Source organism: Branchiostoma floridae, chromosome 7 (assembly GCF_000003815.2).
Source record: "Branchiostoma floridae strain S238N-H82 chromosome 7, Bfl_VNyyK, whole genome shotgun sequence".
NCBI lineage: Eukaryota > Metazoa > Chordata > Leptocardii > Amphioxiformes > Branchiostomatidae > Branchiostoma > Branchiostoma floridae.
This window is the reverse complement of record NC_049985.1, coordinates 15,374,865-15,395,423: the sequence shown is the minus strand read 5'-3', so window position 1 is coordinate 15,395,423 and position 20,559 is coordinate 15,374,865. Positions and strand designations below refer to the sequence as shown.

Genomic DNA, 20,559 nt, shown 5'->3' with positions numbered 1-20,559 from the left:
AAAAAAATATTGTCGACCCAGGGCGCCGCAGGACGGCAGTGCAGCGCGCAACATGAGATCTGTAATCGGACAAGTATGCTGTTGTGACGTCTGATGCTGTACAGTCGAAAATTTGGGTGAGTCCAATTTTGGGTGTTGGGAAATTACAGTTCAACTATTTCATAACTGTGCGTTACTTTTGTCATTTAAAGTTCATAGTAAAACCCGCATGGCTTGAGAACGTATTTGGCAGCCAAGAGACACAAAGTCCACGGCTTGACAGTTTATGCCTGCAAAGTCCACGGCAGTGTGGAACACAACTACTAGTAAGTCTACAGAACCTTAATGGGTTGGGCAGTCCATAGGCATGAAGCCCACGGCCTTACAGTGTACGTCTGAAATTTACATTGCAGTGGAATACAACTAACTCGTAAGCCAAGAGAGCCTCCAATCGCTCCATGGCTCGGGTAGGTATTAGTGAGTCCACAAAGTCCACGGCCTTACAGATCACGCCGCGGCAGTGGAATATATATAGGTAAGCCGAGAAAATCTACATGGCTCGGGGAGATATTGGGCCGTCCGCAGGCAAGAAGTCCACGGTTTTCATGCATGCAAATTCCACAGCCGTGAAGTACAACTAAGCAGAGAAATTATGCAACGCACAGAAGCTAGTAGAAAATAGTACCTGTATTTTGTATGGAACAATATTCCAAATGTGACCACTTGGAAAATGAAGATCATTACTTATTTGTGCTCTAACAAAGAATGCACCGCATAGATGTTTGAAAATTGTAAAAGTATAGTGATGTGCAGTTGTTTTCAACATGTATAAGTTCAAATGTGTCCAAACTTTTTTGGATTGTTTTAACAGTTTACAACTGTTGTGACTAGAAGCTTTTTTAATTGTTCATCTCAAAGTAATGACCACAATACATATAAGGATACTAATGTACTTGTTATTTCATACAATCTAATTAACTTAAACACCAAATTTGGAAAAACACATAGTATTACCAAGGAGGTTGCTTTTACGTGTGGGAGAAAGCACCGGCCGTTTCCCATGTCGTGGTCACATGACCACCTGAGGAGAAGACAACCAAACCTGTTGTCTTATCGGGTCAGCAAACAATAACAGCAAGGGACTGGGAATCTAGGAGGACCTAGGACGGGGCATTTACGTTCGAACGTTCGGCCAAAAGTGTCAACCTGTCGACCGTTTCTAGGATTTCCTATACAGAAGCAGTGAGGGTGTCTTACACACGTGACAGACATGACAGAAGAGCACATAAGACCGCTGCAGTGCCTCCAAGAGGTTCACCAAGATTCCAGAATGGAATATGCATGTTTTCCTGCAGACGAAGCAGAACCTTTGGAAACCTGGATGAGGAGATACAGTGAAGAAAAAACGTCTTATTCTTGGCTACTTCAAGAGTAACAAGCTCTTAGGTTTTATCGGTGCAACAATAAGTGATGTTGATCATTACACAAAAGAAACCATGAACACCCACGTACCCCATGGACAAACTATTTGCATACATTCTATTTCCGTTGACCAAAATGTACAGCATCAGGGAATAGCGACTAAACTACTGAAGGAGTTTGTTCAACACGTGGAAGGATGTTTTCCCGAGGTTAAGAGGATATGTCTGATATGTCACGAGTATCTTATACCTTTGTATACGAAGATACGGTTTGTTCTGATCGGACTGTCTGAAGTGGTGCACGGTAAAGATCCGTGGTATGAATGTATCCTGAAGTTATGATTCTGAATAATATGAGCGATGTTTATTATCATACAAAGGACGTCGTACGCTCCTCATTGACTATTTAATTTGCAGACGCAACAATTTGCTCATCGCAGTACCCAATATTAAAAACACAGTAACTGTTATTATCAATGACTTCGCTCGTCATGACCGGTCGCTCAAGGCAATTGACTTAGAATGCAACATTGAATAAAGAGCAATTACAAGAATACGTCCGTCTGGAATGGTATCAGTATATGTAGTACACATGAAAACGTGGAGAAAATACCGTGCCAACCAAACTCAGCGCATGCACGTTAATATAAACAGGGGTGTTCAATAATGTCCTTGATTAAGGAAGAAAAACCTGTTCGTCGTCTTGGCCAAAGGTCACTTTAATCCACACCGACGCAGGTCAGTCCTTTTTAAAACTCACTGAAAATGTGTTTTTCGTTGAAAATTTTGGCATTTTTTAACTAGATGTAGATAAAGGTTGTTGGGTTTTTAGTACGTTGAAGAAAAAAAACAGACTTTTTGCTGTACTGAACGTTTTAGAAGAATGCTGTTTGGATGTTGTCATTTGTAGGCAGGGGGTCAAAGGTGAGCAGCATTTCATTTGTTTGGACGCTGATCCTTCTGAATATGCTTTATATGGACACTTTAGAGGTCGGACCATAGTCCATACCCTGTCAACGTTTGTTGTTTACTGTGGTTGACTTCTGATAGCTTTAAATCCTTCTACCATAAATTTCCCATGTATGGTGTTCTGTGCCCTGTTCTCTGGGCAACAAAAAAAGAAACGTAAATGTGCGGAAGTAGCGAAAGGTGAGGAACTCTTTCTGTTACAAGCTACTAATGATGCACCAGATGTTAAGTAACGTAACAGCCGAATGCACCAGCTATTAAGTACCCAGCTCTCCCGCGGGTCGGATCGCCTTCCAACCTTTAAGCGATTCTGATCGCGGTCGGGCTGGTACATGCCTCGGGTGATACGAAATACTATACAGTCAGTGTTGCATTCTATATTTATATGCACGTTGGAAATTTATTACTTAATACACATAGTTGGGCCTTTAAGATGTGGAGAATATTGGGTTGAATGCAGTTGTCATTCGAGTAATTGGTGGTCCCTTCTGTAGTGTTTTATATATACTGTTTCTAACAAAAATTCCAATGGGAAGTTGTCGTTAGATTCTTTATGAAACATTTCAGTGAACGTTACACACCAGAGCGTCAGAGTCTTTCCACAACTCTTCGAGGGCTGATGGCGTCCATGAACTCACACTCAGCAAACAAGGCAGAAGGAGAAATAAGACCACTTCGATGTGTCCAAGAGGTTCAGCAAGCTTACAAACTGGACGATGCAAGTTTTCCTGAAGATTATGAAGATCTGCCGCTTGAGACCTTGATGGCTGTATACAATGAAGAAAGGCGTCTTATTCTTGGATACTTCAAGAGTGACAAGCTTTTGGGTTTCATTGGTGCAACAAAGAGTGATGTTGATCATTACACAAAGGAAGCTATGAACAACCACGTACCTCATGGACAAACTATTTGCATACATTCTATTTGCGTTGACCAAAGTGTACAGCGTCAGGGAATAGCAACTAAACTACTGAAGGAGTTTGTTCACAATGTGAAAGAAGGAACTTTTCCCGAGGCTAAGAGGATATGTCTGATATGTCAAGAGTATCTGATCCCTTTGTACACCAAGGCAGGGTTCGTTCTGATAGGGCTATCAGAAGTTGTACACGGTAATGAGCCGTGGTATGAATGTATCCTGGAGTTATGATCCTGGATATTGAGGTTCTGTTTATTGTATCATATCATATTCATAACCGATATGTAAAATCACAGCCGACATTTCCCATGGCAATTCTGACTCTTTCTATGCCACAGGGCAGCTAGGAGTAGGACTATGATTCTGCGTGTCACAGTAAAGTTGTACTGGGCGTGGGATAAAAAATGCTTTTGTTTGTAAAATCAATCAATTTAAGTTACTTAAAAATGAACATTAAACATAAGATAACAGACCAGAATCAGCGTTTTGTATGCATACATTGAAAAGAAATAAATCTATTAACAAAATATAATTGACTCAAATAAAATAAAATGAACATAACATGTATGCAGATGAGTACAAACTAAAGTAGTCGTAATAATAAAGAACACTTAACTTCATCGGTGCATCAATGAGCGAATTTGATCATTATACAAAGTTAGTCTTCATTCGGTGCATCAACACACAGGGGAGGCAGGGGGAGACTATTTTTGCCTTGCTGTTTGATAGTATCTCATATCAAAACACTGTTATAATGCTTTGGCGCTGAAAACCATTTGATCTAGAATTCCACAATGAATAAAGATTCTAGCTAAAAGAATCCCAATACGTCAGTTTCGATTGGTATCAGTGTATGATGTGCATTAAGATGTGGGAAAAAATATCAGTGGTACTCAGCGCGTGCGTGCGCCAATTTAAGGAAGAAAAACCTGTTCGTCCTCTCTGAGCAACAACGAATAAACTTACAAAAAAGTGCTGGAATGGCGAAAGGTTAGACACGGTACCGGTTTTCCTTTTATATTCAAGACCTCTCCAAAGTAATATACAGTAACTTCTTTAAGTGTACGTGAATTATACCATACAATAAACTATTGTAGCGTTAATACGTAAACCAGGATTCGGTTACAATGAATTGTGAACATGCACATCAACGGTTACACATATCCGTTGGATAACACCACAGGGTACCAATCACCGTGATATGGGGAATTAAGGCAATGGACAATAATTAGAAATCCCGAATTTCTGAACGCGTAAAAATACGTCTGTCACACAGACATGAGTCTTGCAGATCAGACAAAAGAGACGAAGAAAGAAAATAACTATCAGGGCAAATATCAAGTCAACTTATTTGGACTTAATTCGATCGGCTATATCCTAGGCTAATTCAATCCCATAGAGACAAATGTCTAGTCTAGTTTATCAATTATAGTCTGGTGGAAACAGGTTTATCTTTCAACAATTCAACCTGTTAGCGATTTCTCGTGTGTACTCTGCAAAAGGATGTTTGAAATGCCCAAAGTAGAACGTATGGATGCAACGGCACTAGTGCTTTTGTGGCGACGGTGATAGCGTTCGTGATTTGTGATCTGCCGACCCCGGTTCGATTCCGGGTAGGGGGCATGTTGCTTCTTTCTGTTCTTACTCGCCCCTCTGGTTGTTTCATTGGTTCCCACACCGGGAATCGAACCGGGCCTTGGCGGTGAGAGCGCCAAATCCTTGCCCAACGGCACTAGTGCTTTTGTGGCGATGGTGATAGCGTTCGTGATTTGTGATCTGCCGACCCCGGTTCGATTCCGGGTAGGGGGCATGTTGTTTCTTTCCGTTCTTACTCGCCCCTCTGGTTGTTTCACTACTTTGGACATTTCGATTCACTCATTCATTCGCCAAAAAGCAATTACTCAAGCAACTAGATATGATTTTGGCAACAGTAAGACGTTTCAGATAGCATCCACACTTTTTCTTCGGTGACTCAGTGTCACTGACGAAAGATAGTGGATGTTTTTTGCTTTTTGGCGTATCTTATTACCTTGATGTGTAACCTTCATCGACTCATTCATTCATTCATTCATCCATCCATCCATCCATCCATTCATTCATTCATACATGCATCCATTCATTCATTTGCAAAATGACGAAGAATAAAGAATAAAACCCCTAAAGCTCATTTCTTGTCTTTTATTGTTGTATAAGTACGTTAAACATTTCTATACTGCGAGAAGAAATCAAATAGGTTTCAAACAAAAGGCATAGATAGTGTAATACTAGCTGTGTCGGTGACGTTGTCTTGTGGGTCTTGTTCCTCTGACAAAGTTGGGATTCGTCTCAGTAGCACTCGCGAGTATGGATGTCTCACATACTGTACTGCTGATTTGAGTGACATGGTGATTAAAATGCCATTAGATCCTCTCATCTGGGTTGGGTGTCAGAAGTTTTATGGGCGATACAGATGTTCTGATTTCGTTACGATAAGGGACAGTTGTTAGTTGTCTCTTTCGTAGCCAATGGTACTTGTTCTTTTAGCAGACAGGGTTGGCGCCAAGTTTTCATCTTACAGTTGGTGTAGGGCTGTCAGAGGAAAGTGTGCATCTCGTTTTTGTACCGTGTGAACAGCTGATGTTATGACATATTGTTGGAAAATCAAATCACCTGACTAAAGTTGGCCACATCCCTTCTTCTTTTTGTGTTTCCCAACTTCCTCCCACCACACCGCTCTGAGGCACATAGTCGAACCTCAATAATGCTGACAACCTTAGACAGTTTAAATGCCAAACATCAAGCTTAAGGAACACCACGATACCATATGCCGTCGACCTCTTAAACGCACATTACACAATTAAGTGTCCCATTTTAATAATTACTAATCAGATGGACATCCTCTGTGTCATTAAATAAATACACCACTACTTTCCCATAACATTTATAACCATTACTTTCAAATACAACCGACTATAAACATACATAACGTTACCATCCACAAAAAAGCAATAAATATTTCATGGAGGTATGAGGTCCCCGAACTTTAGTTCTATATATTACTATTTCATGGTGCAATTAGCCCTTGCGAGCTCGAAACTGAAATAAAATCCACTTTCAGAAGAGAGGAAAGACGTACATAAGCGATGCTACGCTAGATCTATATACGGTACACGGTTCCTTTGAGAAAGAGTTGATGGTCATTCACTACCAAGGCCGGTATTTGTGCAGTACACGCATCCCATCTAGCGGTTATAATCAGTATTGCAGCGCCAGGAGAAACGTCTGTCCTCTCATCACGTGACTGGAGTCCGAATGTTTGGCGCGCTGCATTCTGGGTGTTGATAAGGAGTCCATCAATGGCGGCCGAAGCCAGTTGTGAAATAGTTTGTGCCGCGGTTTCTCAGTAGTTTTACCTAAAGCGGGTACGTTTTCCGTCCAAATCAGGGGTGAAATGCTTTCCACAACTTCTCAGCTATGATCCAGCAAACTGGACTTCTCAACAAAGGACGTTAACTGCCTTGAAACGCCCAAGTTCCCCGGTATCGCGCTTAACGGAGTTCTACATTTTTTTTTTCCTCACTTCACTGAAATCGAAGATTTCGACGACATTCCTGATGTAGGACCAACCGTTTCAGTGACTTTTCTTCAGTCACATTTTCTTTCCGGAATACAGCGTTCTCGTCAAACGGAGATGTGGTTATTGTTGAAGCCCAGGGCAGTGATTTCCACAGGAGTTACCGGTGCATGAAAGTCGCAGACAGACGATATTTCGGGGGTGTGTACTGAGATGTGATGAACAAGTACGAAGTTCTTGGAGTTGTGGGCGAAGGTAGGAAAACTTTTCTTCTGTAAAATATTGTACAAAGCCTAGTCTCTTTCTGATCGAGAACAAAAAATATCCCAAACACAGAAATACTGCTGTTAAGGCCGTGTTAAGGCCAGGCGAGACTGTCATAACTGATTTATATTTCTGAACTTGAATTTGAAGTATAATATGTTTATTGATCGTACAGAGGTTTTGGCCTGACAAGCTGAGCACTTCAAACTGATACGTAGCCTTTTTGGGGTTAGACAAAATGCAAAAAATAAGAAAATGTTTGGTTTTATAAAGCACAAGTCGTTGTATTTGCCGTAGCTATCTGAAATAGAACCACTCTGCTAGCTTTTGGGAAAAGCTTTGGAGGAAAAAAATGTAGTCTTCACCTTAACCAAGGAGGTTGAAACCTCCTTGCCTTAACGTTAACGTTACTTGAGTGAAATAAAGGTGAATTTTCTTCAACTTTAAAAGAAAGGGAAAAGGACAAATGGGTTGTGGTCATGTGATACAAATATTTTTATTTTGCAAATACTGCTGTCGCTGTTATGGAAATTAGATATGTACCAATTTTGGTTTTCTTCACAATTATTGTGGCATTATATTAGCCTCCGCTTTGCATAGTCGTCAAAACTGACATAGAATAATGCAATCCATGTATTTTTTCCAAACATTATTCCCATTTTTTCTCTCGTAGGTGCCTATGGAGTCGTCCTCAAAGCCAGACACAAGGTAAGCATGTTAGGGAAGCAACAATGGATACAAAGCATATTTTTATGACCTAGCAACAATATACAATAGTGTTATTACGGTCATTAAGCAATCAATCATAATGGTTCCTTGCGCTCAAGGTGAATACGTGCTTCGTTACAGGATACTACTGAGGTATTCTTTTTCGGAGCTTTGAATTCAGTGAATTGAACAGCAAGGAAAGTTATGCTGACATTGTTGATGAGACATTTAGTGAACTAGTTGAAGGAAGAGGTACAAAAGAAGTCAAATCTAGAAATCTGCTTGGAGTGTTATTATTTTGCCCCAGGCCAGTGGTTGTACGCACATATAATGATATGTACGTTTAAAGAGTGTTCTGGATACCCGTACTTACTTCAACTGATACTATAGTTGCATTTAACTTGTGGTTGTGCCAGTCAAATGTACACACTACAAGCAAAGAAATGTTCCCATTTCGTTCGCCAATATTTACAACAAAATGTAGAGTCTTCGTCAAATTATATTGAGGAAATAGTCTTCGGTTGCAGAAATGTGACAAGATTGTAGTTTTTCCAAAAGTTAAAAACCTAAACTAAAGACATTTTGAACCCCAAGAAAATGTACATTTTTTTGGTCCCTGCACCTAATCTGGGAGAGAATTTTTATGAGGAAAGAAGTCAGACATCTGGCCAGCATGTGGGATCATCTGTCCTCATCCAGTTGGCACTAAAACTGGTATCTTTCCTGCAACAACTGTGAAAAACATTTTGTTTAAATCTTGTGAAACGATCAAAAAAGGGTACCATTTTGTACCAGGTAGATCTAGTTCTTAGCCCAGATAGAAGGAAGTTCTATGACTGTTACTTCCTTGGTTTTCCCCTGAGCTCAAAGGCATTCAGATCTGTATCACTGGGTGGGGATGGGGGTGTTGGATGATGGAAAGTTCAAAGAACCCTGTGAGATTGACGGCCATGGGTCAGGATGTTTGTCTTCTAACTAGAGACATGTGTTTGTAAAGGACTAGATCTTGACCCACTGAAGGTGACAAACATGTAGGTCACAAGTCTGGCCATTGGTTACTGTGTAACAGCCCGAATGCCTGGATGGTACAATAGGTCAAAAAAAAAAATCCCTACCGCTAGACCTCAAATTGTTTCCACTGTACCAGGCATAAACCCTCATAAAAGAGTCATATAGATTTTCAAACTTCTCACAGAAATGAGGGTCAACATGCTCTTATCTGTAAATTGTAGGCAGTTTATTTTGCTTTCCAGTAGTTAATTGGGAAGACCATCTTATTTGCAAAATTCGCAGCGAGGCGACCAAATTCATGTAGTCACCTTCCTTTATTCTAGCGTAATACATTTGTACATAAAGTGTTCTTCTGAATTCAGTGTAATGCATTGTCAGTGAACCCCCCCCTTATGCAAACTCTCAGAAATGTGTAATACTAGTAATCAGGTATAAGATAATACAACACATTATTATCAGAAGACTGTTACACACATCTACACAGAGCCCGTCACAAAGTCCATATGGCACCATTAAAATTACAGGGTAAGTACATATCACAAGATTCAGTTTTAGATGACAGCTTAGATCTACTTTACAAAGAACACATTTCTGAACTTCCTTTGTTGTCTAGGAAAACAGGAAAGCTTTCTGATTAAAAAAGCAGCTTCTCAAATGAAACGTGATCTCTTTGAGTTTTTCAGTGTTTTTTTGAGATGGCAGATTGTGGATTATGGGTGGTGTGGAGGGAAAATTCATTAACGTCAATCAGGGGACTTTTGCCAGGCATGAATAAAATGAAACAATGTTGGAAGATTCGTTAGTCTTGTTTTAGCTGTTTTAGCTGCTCCCAACAGTTGCAACCCTCTGACCATTAGAAGAGGTCTAAACCTAACAAGACTGGACTCCAGGTTACAGTTTTGTTTCATCAAACTGTTTTGTAATGCTATATAGCATATCATAAAAGCCCCATTTGTTTTGAAGATTGCCATCTTTGACACACCCTGTGATATTAATGAAAAGCCCCTTAAGGACTACAGTACAGGGCTTGAAGCTTCCAACATTTTGAGTTTATCAGTTCCAAACAGACATCCATACCTGGGGTGTATCTAACCCAGGGAAAATAGATTAGATAATAGTAATATATCATATGTTAGGAGTGAAATGTATAGCCTTGAGGACTTGCTGATAAGAACATTTTTCACTGCCAAGTTTTGGGAAAAAGAAATTCCTAAGGCTCAAAGCACAATGGTATGCATTCATAAAGGTTAAAGTGAAATTATGAATGGTTGGGTGAATTTTGACAAGGAGCTTGCAGTACCCAATATGTTGACTGTAAGTTAACGGCTAAAATCAATTTGGGTGAAATATCAAGAGTTATTCATTAGAAATGAACAAAGGACGGTTTAAACAGAACTCCAAGAAAATGACTACGTGTACATTCCAAGTAACAAATAGCATAAATTAAATGTGCATGAATTAATCAATATTGAGTATAGATCTACTGTGATTTGTTTTTACAGTTTATATCTTGTACCTTTTCCCCGGAATCTAGTTTTCTAATCAGACTGCACTCAAATCAATGCACATACATGTGCACATTGTGTAATATCTAACTACTGAAATATTTTCCTGCGTATTATCAAATCTCGGCAAACTTTGGTCAAACACCTGACCCGGGCCACCTGTTTAATACCTTTGTACCTGCTCGAGGATATCCGCAAATACGCAACCGGCCCCGTATCGGCATGGTTACCCCACTGTACGTGACCATCTTGGCATTTTCGAAAGCAGAGCAAACAATCGGACTACTGGTAACATAAACTTTGTGCCTCACTGCCCATAAACTTTAACACACACTCATATGCTGTATATGCAACACCGCATTCTCAATAGGTAGGAGTTATGTATCAATTTTGTGCGAGTAAATATTTGGGAGAGAGTCGGGCAACTTTCAAGAACTCGAAGGTTTAATTAAGATGAAGGAGGGAATTGGAGATTGTGGGAAAATGGTTGTAAAGGTGGTTGTGTGAAAACAGCTGGTAGCTATAGCTGTAACATGTTTTATTACCCTTGAAGTTTTTCTTCTTAGGAATTCAAGTGCTATCGGATACGTACAATATGTACATACTCTGACAACAAATGCAGTGTTATATGGTGGTACTTTTAACGTTGACAAAAGCATGGGTATCTATAGTGTTGGAAAGATTTGTATAGAAAATGTTTCTTTTGTGCATGCCATGTGATTTTTTATAGTAGCTTTATACTTATAGTCATACTACGAAAGAATGACCCACAAATATTAAATTTTTTGTTGCAATTGCTGATGACTATATCCTACCATTAACTTATTAAGTTGTCTTAAATAAAGGAATGACGTGTAGAAATCACATACAGCATTCGAAATTTATGAAAGGGGAAATCGTTGCACCAGTTTTACCATTAGAAATAATAACTGACACACCAGTGCTTTGATTTCAAATGTTAACCCCCTTTTCTTGTTTATTGTAGGAGACCAAGGAAATGGTGGCCATCAAGAAGTTTAAAGATGGAGAAGGTAAGAAATATGATATTCTATCTTAGCACTCATTCATTCTCAACTTAGCAATATATATGCAAATGTACATGTTATATTCCAGACTGCAGAGGCAAGAATGACAAGTCATTATGATGATTAGGATTAATTAAGAAGTGTACATATGTAAATAGGGTCTGTGATCCCTTAGGCCATTTTAACTTTCCCTTTGTTCGACTCGGTATGTCTACAATCATATAACGTCCTTGGTAAAATATACTTAGAACTGTCCATCTACATGTATAACTTGTACAACTTCCGAGGATGGTACCATGTTTCAAGTTATTCTTGTTCATTAACGTTAATCAGGGGACTTTTGCCAGGCATTAATGAAATGAAACAATGTTGCAAGATATGTTAGCCTAGAGTCCAGTCTTGTTTTAGTCTGCTTCCAACAGTTGCAACCCTCTGACTATTATATTTAGAAGAGGGCTAAACCTAAGGCCTAGGAAAAGAATGCAGAATTCCTTATATATGTATAGTGGCTATGATACTTTTGCTTTCTTCCTTGATTGTATATATGACTAGTTTCGCATCATTAGCTCTACCCTGGACACCACCCAAAACAGTTTACCAATGGATATTCAGACCTCCCTGCACACAGAAAGCATCTCTAATCTGTACCACAATGCCAGGCTGTAGCTAAAGACAGCAGGTTTTATCCATGGAGATCCGTGGAGTCATGCTTGATTTCTCCTAAAGAAAACTAGCCCTAAACAGATCCCAAAACTTAGTAAACAGCCGTCCTTGCTTTGTCAACAATATGGATTCTGGTGGGTGCCTTTTTTAAAGGCTTTAAAACTTACATACTATGTTGTTGGGATTTTGGAATTGCAGTATAAAACCATTTACACCAAATATATGGAGACAAACAGTGAAATTCTATTAGTACTATGAAGACTACATGTATAAACAGAGTACAAACTACAATGTAGGATGCTAATTGCAACATTTGCTAGCAAGTTTTTGCATCTATTATCCATTTTTTGTACTAAATATCATGTGAAATATTTCTTTTAATATAAAGCATGAAATAATGATATAAATCAAAGCCCAAAATAGTTTGGTTTTGAGAAAGTCAAGATGTTTATAGAATGGTTGTCCCTTGCCAACAATGGCTAACATATGAAAGTTTGTATGGAAATTTGGCTAGTGCCTGCATATTTAAATTAGGCTACGCTTGTAGAAATGTTAAATAGAAACCTTACAATATCCAGTAGATTTTTTAAGTCTTTAATTGTTTGAGAGCTATATATAGAGCATAACTCTATGACCCAGTAAAGAAGACAACAGAGGCAGACAAGGGGTCATTATAATTAGAAGCATGTAAAAGGGGACAGTAAAATACAAAATGTACTTATCACAAAACCATTTGACTGGGCCATTTGACATAATTTTATTCATGAAAAATCTCTCTACGGTGACATCATCAATACCAATTCTAGGCCTTTTATTCATTTTACAAGATTGAAAAAATACAGTATTCCAATTTCATATCATAGATGTTGAAATTTCTAACATACACTGAACATTACAAATGTATAATATTATTGTGGAGAATTTGGGTATTATGCAATAACATACAATATTCTCTGCAGAATAGTATAAAGACAATTGTCATTACTTTGTAATAAAAGGTTTGCACCAGCTTGCTTTTAATGGATATGTGCAGTCAACCTTGATATAGAAATTATAGACCATTCCTTAGGAGTTGGGCCACCTGCTTTCTATATTCCATAGGGAAAATTGGTCCCTTTCACATGGAAAATACTCTTTAATGGCTCAGAGAAAACATAGTCCTTTTGAAGACCATGGAAATTTGTTCCTTATATTTTCAACATTTGTTCTTACCACTGATTCTGTGTCATCAGTTCTTGGTGAAAGCTAGAAACCAGGGTCCATAGAAAGCTGCTTGGTTCCACCCTAAATACCCCATTGAATAATGTGGGTTTTCTGCGTTTGTACAGCATAAGTGAACGATAGCGAAGACACAATGCCGGCGCTCTCACTTTACCCTCCTTTATGTAACAGACAGCTGTTTTTAGACGGCATGTTATCAGCCCCTTTGTTGGCAAGAATGGAGGAGAAGTTTAAAGGATGCCATGCATGGTGTCTTTGGGAAAACCGTGAAAGTTGACCGGTTTTGTATTTAGTAGAAATGCTGGTTGGCACTTGCGTACACACCATGGTAAAGGTTGGCAAAATGAACAGTACCTGGTATGCTGGTACTGGTAGATTTTGTGAATGTGTTGAATGAATAGAAAGTATCTTGAACGAAATATGTATATGCAGTCTTGGGCAATGAGAAAAGTATAGCGATCTATAAATCGGAATGAGATGACGTGTGTATGTACATTTAATGTACATTCTACTGCTACATGCCTATCGTAACTAAGTTGCTGAGGGCTTGTATACAGAGGTTTGGGAGTCAGTAGACATGTTTGCTTCTAACTGTTTGCCAGTTGATTACATGTATGATAAGGTATTGTAAATTGTGGACGACTGTATCTAAACCAAGGTTCCTCGGTGTAGTCTTTTTAATTCGGAAAAAGACGAAACTCTGAAGTTGTGGTACTAGGATATGTGTTCTTTGTACAGTCAAAGCTATACAAGTGACCACTGGGTTCTGTATAAGGACAGTTCTTAAGTGACCACCTGTCCATATAGACCATATTTTATCGGTCTCCTGGGTGGTCATCTTGGTAGTTTCAACTCTTGTCAGTCTGTGTCAAGTGTTAGACAGATTCACAATTCCAACCTCTCTGCCTAACTGACCACTCAGAAATGGTTACGGTAGGTAGGTGACCATTACAGACAGGATTCTTTTGCATAGGTCAATAGGCAAAAATTGACCAATAGGCCACAATTTCAAGGTTGTCTTTATACAGCGGTGGTCACTAGTTAAAGTTTTACTATATTGTGAGATGACGGAGTGACTAGACTCTAAAAGCATTTAGAACTTGATGTCGTAATTGCCCCTGTTGTATAGAAACTGTATTGGAAACCAATATAGCTACATGTGGACTTGTCGTAACAGGCTGTAGTGTTTTGTAAAATCCCTATTGATCAGCACTGGCTGTGCAAAATCAATGGGCAGAAATCCCAGTTGATCTGCATGGAAGTGTGGGTAATCCTGTTCACAGCTGCACTGTCTCACTGGTAATGGTCAAATTTGGAGGTTATGCTTGGATGCTTGGCTTTGAGTTTATCAGGGGCTGTTCGGTATTTACCAGAGGGAGGATTTATGGTTTCACATATCAGGGACTTGCCGTTAATCGTTGAAGAGGGAGTGTAGGTAAGGATTCTACTCTTATCTTATCCACCTGTCCTGCCAAAAATGGAGGTTATGCTTGGATGCTGAGCTTAGTCTATCAGGGGCTGTGCAGTATGTACATGGAAGGAGGAAGATGCTCCATGGTTTCACATATCAGGGACTTACCATTAGTCATAGAGGAGGGAGTGTAGGTCTAGATTCTAAAAGCTCTACTCTCATGTTGTCCACCTGTCCTGTCAAAAATGGAGGTTATGCTTGGTTAAGTTTATCAGGGGCTGTGCACTATTTACAGGGAGTGGGATACTATATGATTTCAGGGACTTACCATTAATTGTAGAGGAGGGAGTGTGTGTCATGTTTCTAAATAGTTGTACTCTCATGTTGTCCACCTGTCCTGCCAAAAATGTAAACACTCACCAGGAAAAAGCATGAGAGACGAATGCCATTGGCCCAAGCATCCGTGTTGTATAAACAGGAGACGTTGCCAACAGTTGTATTTGTTTATCCCACACAAAAGTCAGGCTGATATGATGAGACAACACGGCAAACATTTGCAGCCATCGACCCGTACCGCCCGATAAACGTTACGAGGGTATCTCTGCAGGAGGTAGCCTTATTTGGACAGGGGGAAATTCGCGTTTGCGTTTATTGCGCGTCTGGATTGTTCGCCTCACGTTCTGTGTGTTCTGGCCTAGTTTTGCTCGATTTGTCGCGTGTGGCTCGCTTTGTGCAGTGGCGGTACCCAGAAAGCATGTCGAGCCGTACGTGACGTGTTGATCTGGGGAGGCTATCCTCGGGCGTAGTCTGTTTACTGTTGGGTTATGAGGTGCTGTGGACAGTCAACAGTTTATAAAACGGAGCACCCTGCTGTATCCAATGTTTTGCTCTGTTTAAACAGGCAGGACTCTTGTGTTGCCAAGATTTAGACCACCAAACTGTTCACATGTGGTAAATGTTTTGCCTACTAGTATGCTCCCCCACACATAGATAGTGAGGGTCTGAACAAGGAGGTTAAAAAAGACCTTTTTAACCTCCTTGGTCTGAACAACTGCAGTTTGATGATGCATTTTTAAGTTCTAAATTTCTTGGAATAGTTTTAAAAAAAGCAGAATTGTTCTTCGTTCTCTCGAATATTGAATCAAATGCTTTACATTTTTCCTTGCAACTTTGATTTTTTTAAAGACTGAAATTCAACCAATGTCATGTATTATATTCTTTTAGTAATAACTAGTATTTATCAGTTGTAATTTTCAGTTGCACGGTACAAATAGTTCTCTTCTTGTTATTATGATACTGTGATAATTTGTGGTAGTCTGCTTCCTTCTAGGACAACTTTTATTGCATTATCAATCCTGCTGTCCCCTCCTCCCTCCTCCATTCCATAATTCACTTACTGTATAATGAACTTCTCAGGACTCCATAATCCCATTATCGTCCCCACACAATCCTGTTATCACCTTATTCTGAGGCCACGGATCATTGAAATATCTCCAGGGAACTGATCATTACTGGTCACAGGGAATCCTAAATATGGATATGGGTCTTTTGTTATAATAATACTAATAATATTGGTACAAATTTAAGATATGGCAGCTGTTATTTGTAGATAATACTATTATTATGCAGTTATTAGTGAGCGATTTGACCGTTGTGTGCAGAATCAAATTCTTTGTTATGATTTCTTCAATTTGCACCAGTAAAGGAGGATTCGAGTGGACTTAAAGTAAGATCATGGAAAAGTTTAATTTGCATCCCTTAAAGTAAAAGAAGCAAACAAAAAACAACTGTCAGTGGTAAACCCCATATATATATACAAGTTTTAATTGTTTGTTGCAGGATTATAGAGATTTAAGTAATTATTATTTACTTGTAGTTTAATCCTCTTGCATGCTATATTTTTCAATATATCAATTGTGCATATCATTGTCTGAGTCAGCCTTTGCCTTCCTTATGTTGTGCATCTTTGAAATTTCATACTTCTGTATTACCTTCACCTTGTCTAAGAACTACAAAATGTAGGACCCAACAACGCTGTAAATCATTGCCCATCGATTCTAGGTCACATTTCGTCATTACCCATAGAGGGAGGTCCACAGAAATAAAGGCACAGGCTAACAAACATTTACAACTTGTGAATGGCTGAGTGCCTGGGTGATGGTGGCCCTGTATTGGCCCTCTGGCACAATCACACAAAAGCGTCACAGACGTTGTATGAACTACATTCTTATGGCTTACTGTAGGTACCTAGCGTAGAGTTGGGGTAGAATTCTTTAGGAAAGTTTGGGAAGGGGACTTAGATACAGTTATTGCTTGTGGCAAGGTGTCTGCATTCTTTGAGATCACCATAGTGTACCACATACCAGAAGTACATGTGTCCCTAGCATGTAGTGGTAATTATAAGTTTCTGACATTCTTTGTATAGTCCTGCCAATAACCTTGTATACTTGACTTCACATGACACAACAAGCTCTTGGTTAGAGATTTTCTACCATTTGAATCTTTTTAGTTTAACTTCGTTAGGAGAAGTTCACACAAAATGTCATCTTTTAGTATAATCTACCATAAAAATACTGAAAACATTGGGCAAAGCCATTGCGTTGTAAAAAAAGGCAACATTGCTGCCTTTGCATCCTATGAGTTGAAAACGCATCAACTATTTAACATTCTATATTTATCTATGAACAAAAGGCTTGTGCCCCAGAATTAAGTACCTATTTTAGTATTTTATGTACCCATTCCTTCCAAGTGTGTCTGTTTATTTAATGTCATGTGTGCAGTTGTGTTATTCTGTTAATAAGAAGACCTCCGTGTGTGTTTATACGCTTGTGTCAAGGACTATGTGGTATGTTGCCGACAACAAAAGGGAAGAATATTGCCACGTAGAATTAAATTTTATTGTCCAATCATCATGTACTTGAATAACAGAAGATGATTCAAGGAGTCATTTAGTAGATTTACCCTAGCCACTTGTTTTACATTTTTCATTAGAAAGACTGTTTTAAAAAGAAACAGTCGCTTTATACCACAAGAGCGAGGATGGCTGTTGCTAGGTGTTTTACAATAGTTAACATGTCTTGGATAATGAATTGGTCATAACTTATGTGGATCCAGGTGACTAGGACTTGTGTCGCCAAGTACTATATCCACCAATAAGAGAGGTATACCAAAGATTCTAATGCAAATTTCTAAATCTAGCTAAAAAAAAAAGTCCAATGAAAGAAACAATGTTTAAAAGGAAATGAAATGAATGGCTGAGGATAGATACTACATGGGTAGTATGTTTCTTCATTGAAACTTAAGGAAAGTAGTTGTGGTATTAAAAGAAAAAATACTGGTGAGATATTTTTGTTTGCTGTTGAAATTTGAACACTGTGGAATGATTTAGTTTTGACAAAATCTTAGTGATATTTTTAAAAGTAATCAAATTTTCTATGCTTTATTTTTAGAAACTGCACATTATGTTCTCCCAAATTATTGATAGCACATGATATTGTTTGCTATTTCAATGTGAGAATTTATTTATCAATCTGTTATGAAATCAGAAGTTGGGATATTGTAACATCTTGAATGTACATAGTGTCCTTTAGACATTAGGTATATACATGTACAATGTAGTCAGAGATTCTTGTATCAATACTTAATTAACCAGTACAAGTGGTAACCTAGATTCTGGTATGCCCAGTGATTTGTTGTGAACCTGAGTCACAAAGCCTGCTAGTAATCAATCCGATAGGCTTGGTCTGAAGAATAGATTGAAAAGTCACAGGTCGCTGAGTTTGAATTGGAGTATTGTGAAAAATCTGACCAATTTGTTTCCTTGGAAGTTGGATAGAAGAATCTTCAACTACAGGGCCCATGTAGTCCATGCACAATAAATGAAAAAAAAAATTGTTTGTAGTTTGACAACATTCTTAGATTTTTAGAATAATATATTATTACATAGGTATTCTATGAGAATAGTTACCAGTAAATTACAATTTTTGGGAAGCATTGAATTGTATAAATGAAAATATAACTTTATTCAGTTGAATGCCTGATTCTAGTCCTTAGGGCAAAAGATTCCTTGAAATTTCACTTCATTTTTAGTGTGTTCCTGAATGTTTTGTTTGGTAGAAGACATATCAGGGAACCAAAGAATTGAATTAAGATTGCCTGTAAAATATTGAACTCAGGTCACAACAAGCACTTGACATTCCTTAAACAGTTGCATGGATAATCGCTTGTTTCTTGGATTCGATTTAAGACCAGAAAAAAAATCAAATGTGACTTTAGTTGGTTCCACGTTGACCTAGCTTTTGTTGTTGGGTGGTTGCTATAATTTGTGTTTAGTGTCTCTACTTCATGTTTTGCACTGACATCCGATACAGAAGTCGAACCAGTCTCATGTATTCACTAAGCCGAAAGAAAAACAACACTACTTCAAAATTTCTAGATTATTTAGTAAACATTATGTTATAACCAGGTAAGCCACACCTTTGAACACCTGTCGTAAAAGTCCCCGTTACCGATATCTCGCCCTGAATGCTTGCGTAAATTACCGGAGACCTTTGACACGGGCGCGTTCTTGTTTTTGTGTCGTTTGTGTTTGCCTACATCAGTGGGGGGTAGAGGAACAGTGCGGTAAGGGTGTCGAGTTCGTGTTAGAGAAAGGTTAGCTTCACCTCCGGGTGATACCAATTGGAAGTTTAGGCGTAGGGTTAGAAAATGTTTTGGACATAAACTTTATTCTTGAAAAGAAAGGGAAAGACTGGTAACATGCTTTCAGTTACAGCATATGTGTGTAAAAAGGGCTCAAAATAAACATATCTGACTTGAGTAGGGAAGGAGAAATTGCAAGTTCAAGCTACTGGTAGGAAGGGCCAGAAAATTTAAGGTTACCCCTTTTCTTAGTTATTTTGAAGAAATGTTCCATACATAGACATATATCTCTTGAGAAATGTTATTTTGGAATGATATGAATATAAAACCATATGTGCATGAAACACCTACATGTAATAGCAGCTAGATGTTATTTTGGAAACGGTCAGATGTTTCAAGTATCATCCATCTTTCATCTGTGACACTTAGCAAGGTTTTATACTCCAAGTATGAATTGATATGCAAAGGAGGTGAAGACATTGACATGATTGCGTATGACGTTGAAAAACATGCCTGTACTGTAGTCCTGTTTTTAACTTTTCCATCCTACTAGAGGGTTCAAATTCTACCCTCCAAGTGAAGTGGAACAGTCCCATGTGAAGGGAACCCAATCCAATCCACAACAAACCTACAAACATGACACTTCTTACTACACAAACAAGATTAGTCCACGCTTTAGAAAAGGCTTCCCAACAGAATCATGTTTGTCATTTGTGAATATTTCATGATTACCTCTGTTTAACCTTTTTACTACCGAGCTTTGTCCTAACCGATCGGGTTAACGACAACCAAAATGAACAGACCTAACACTGTCACAAATACATGTACAAACAATCCCCCGGCACAAAAAAACACACAATATGCTAACAGTTCAATTGGTTGTTGTCCAGAGAGAAAAGCAGTTTTGATTGATGTTCGAATACTTTTAAGAAAAAAAGAAAAGGGAAGGCAAAATACAAAGCTAAGAGGAACTTTTGTTTTGAATGTCATCTCTGACAGCGCTAAGTGTTTATACAGTAAATCTTCCTCAATGATATCATGTCTCCTCATCTGTACCTATTGAATTATTGATAAACTGCCTTCAGCCTGGGTTTGGATAATCCATCAGCAGAGTGAATAAGACTGGAAGCGATGGCCTGTGTTAAGTTGTAAGGTTACTAGGGTGTGTTCTGTGTTGTGGTCGGGGCTCCTGTTGCCTCCAATGTTCCAGCAGATAAATTATTCAACATGACTTCCGCTGCATAAAAGTACTGACATGATGTGACATCCCAG

The 20,559-nt window shown here is 38.7% G+C and overlaps 2 protein-coding genes across 2 annotated transcripts in view; both read left to right on the top strand.

Annotated features, from left to right (window-relative positions):
• The window catches only part of LOC118418805, an 11,458-nt gene extending 8,435 nt beyond the window's left edge, over positions 1–3,023 (top strand). The window contains exon 6 of the mRNA XM_035824851.1: positions 2,937–3,023. Coding sequence (XP_035680744.1) covers positions 2,937–2,939 — 3 coding nt within the window. The 3' untranslated portion in view covers positions 2,940–3,023. The remainder of the gene's footprint in view (positions 1–2,936) is intronic.
• A 3,950-nt stretch (positions 3,024–6,973) lies between these two features.
• Positions 6,974–20,559, top strand: part of LOC118419077 (cyclin-dependent kinase-like 5) — a gene marked incomplete at its 5' end in the record, with an annotated part of 33,813 nt that continues 20,227 nt past the window's right edge. Inside the window, 3 exon segments of the mRNA XM_035825357.1 lie at positions 6,974–7,093; positions 7,776–7,810; positions 11,312–11,357. Of these exon segments, the coding sequence (XP_035681250.1) occupies positions 7,057–7,093; positions 7,776–7,810; positions 11,312–11,357 (118 nt within the window).